The following is a 1427-nucleotide window of genomic DNA, read 5'->3' as shown; positions in this document are numbered from 1 at the left end:
GTGCCGGCGTGCTGCGAGCCGAAGTTCTCCACGGAGCGGTAGAGGACGAACGAGTCGGTGACGAGCTTGACGCGGTGCCGCACCGAGTTGCACGCCAGCGGCAGGCCCAGCGCGCCCGCGGTGCCCAGCGCGCCCACCTGCGGGCAGGCGGGCAGTCCCGGCGCGCGCGCCCGTCAGCTGGGTGGCCCACCTCCCGGGCGCCCGCCGCCGCCGCGCCCTCCCACCTGGTCCGCGGTGAGCTCGTACTGGCGCGCGGCCGACTCCAGGACCAGCGGCCGCAGCTCCGGGACGACCTTGTCGACGTCCCCCAGGCGTGTGTTGACCTCCTGTAGGGGAGAGGTTGATCAAGAGGAACCTCGGCTTGGGCAGCGGACACAGCTTAATCCACTACAGCACTCCGCACGCTTCTGCACCACCGTGTTCTGCACTAACGTAGAGCTTGTCCTGGGCGCAGTTGCACAGGAGGAACACGAGCGAGTCGAAGCTCAGCGTGATGAACGAGGCCAGAAACTCGAGAAAGTTGGCCAGGTTCCCTTTCCTTTGCGCATGCCATATGAGAGCCTTCGAGGAAAGAAATCACACATTGCAATAACGCGTTAGAATCACGGCCATAAGCTGCAAGGCTGCCACAATGTCCGACTGACGTGCTTGGCGACGAGCCCGACGGCCATGGTGCTGCAGGCCACGACGAACCAGCCGTTGAAGCGCAGGGGCGGCATGAACAGCCCGGCCACGTGCGGCGAGAGGCGGCGGAAGTTGACGGCGCTGTTGATGAGCACCACCACGGGCTGGATGGCCGTCATGATGGTCGAGCTGATGAACGACACCGTGGAGATGGTGCTGGAGCGAAACAGAGAGAAGCCGTTGAAGCGAGAACGTTCGTGTTGACGCTTGGCGTTCCCTCCCGAGGCGCGCGCGCTTCCCACCTGAAGCCCTTGATGTACTCCCTGGCGTTCTTGAGCAGCAGGTACTGGTTGCCCAGCGTGACGGACACGGACGTGCACCACCAGGTGAGGAACAGGACGTAGCGGAGGGCGGGCAGGCGGCGCACGGGCGGCGGCGGCACCAGCGCGGACCACTCGCACAGGCGCAGCGAGAACAGCAGGCACCACCGCGACGCGCGCGACCTGCAGGCAGCCGCAGCAGCCGCAGCGACACGGAAAAGGATTACGTCGCAGTGACTCCAACTCTTTCGCTCTACAAAAGTGTCATTTTGACGTCCATATTTGCGGCAGCCAGGCATTCGTGACGATCCCGGACCTGGTGGCGGCGTAGATGAGCCAGATGGCGTCGCTGGCCTCGACGTGTGCGCGCACCCGGGCCAGCACCATGTCTCGCGGGAACCACCGCGGGCCTGGCCCGGTCGCGGGGCCCAACGCACTGGCCGTGTAATTACTGTAATGGTCGCACAGGCCCGTCGCGGCCCC

The 1427-nt window shown here is 65.7% G+C and overlaps 1 protein-coding gene across 1 annotated transcript; it reads right to left on the bottom strand.

Annotated features, from left to right (window-relative positions):
* Positions 1-255: 255 nt before the first annotated feature.
* LOC127751692 (uncharacterized) lies at positions 256-1243 on the bottom strand. Its single transcript, XM_052275655.1, has 2 exons — positions 927-1243; positions 256-840 (listed from the first exon to the last, which is right to left on the bottom strand). The coding sequence occupies exons 1-2, from the start codon at positions 1241-1243 to the stop codon at positions 603-605; spliced, it is 555 nt and encodes a 184-aa protein (XP_052131615.1). The 3' UTR covers positions 256-602.
* Between the last annotated feature and the right edge of the window lie 184 nt (positions 1244-1427).

The sequence above is a fragment of the Frankliniella occidentalis genome, unplaced genomic scaffold (assembly GCF_000697945.3).
Source record: "Frankliniella occidentalis isolate FOCC.00 unplaced genomic scaffold, Focc_3.1 Scaffold731, whole genome shotgun sequence".
In the NCBI taxonomy this organism is placed as follows: domain Eukaryota; kingdom Metazoa; phylum Arthropoda; class Insecta; order Thysanoptera; family Thripidae; genus Frankliniella; species Frankliniella occidentalis.
Note: the sequence above shows the minus strand (reverse complement) of the source record. Positions and strands in the feature narration are given on the sequence as shown.

What these genes read in the sequence shown, in the direction of transcription:
- LOC127751692 (XM_052275655.1), bottom strand. Translation starts at nt 1,243, where the DNA reads ATGCCTGGCTGCCGCAAATATGGACGTCAAAATGACACTTTTGTAGAG. An exon ending in GAGTACATCAAGGGCTTCAG is followed by an intron (nt 841 to 926) that starts GTGGGAAGCGCG and finishes GTTTCGCTCCAG; the next exon opens with CACCATCTCCACGGTGTCGT.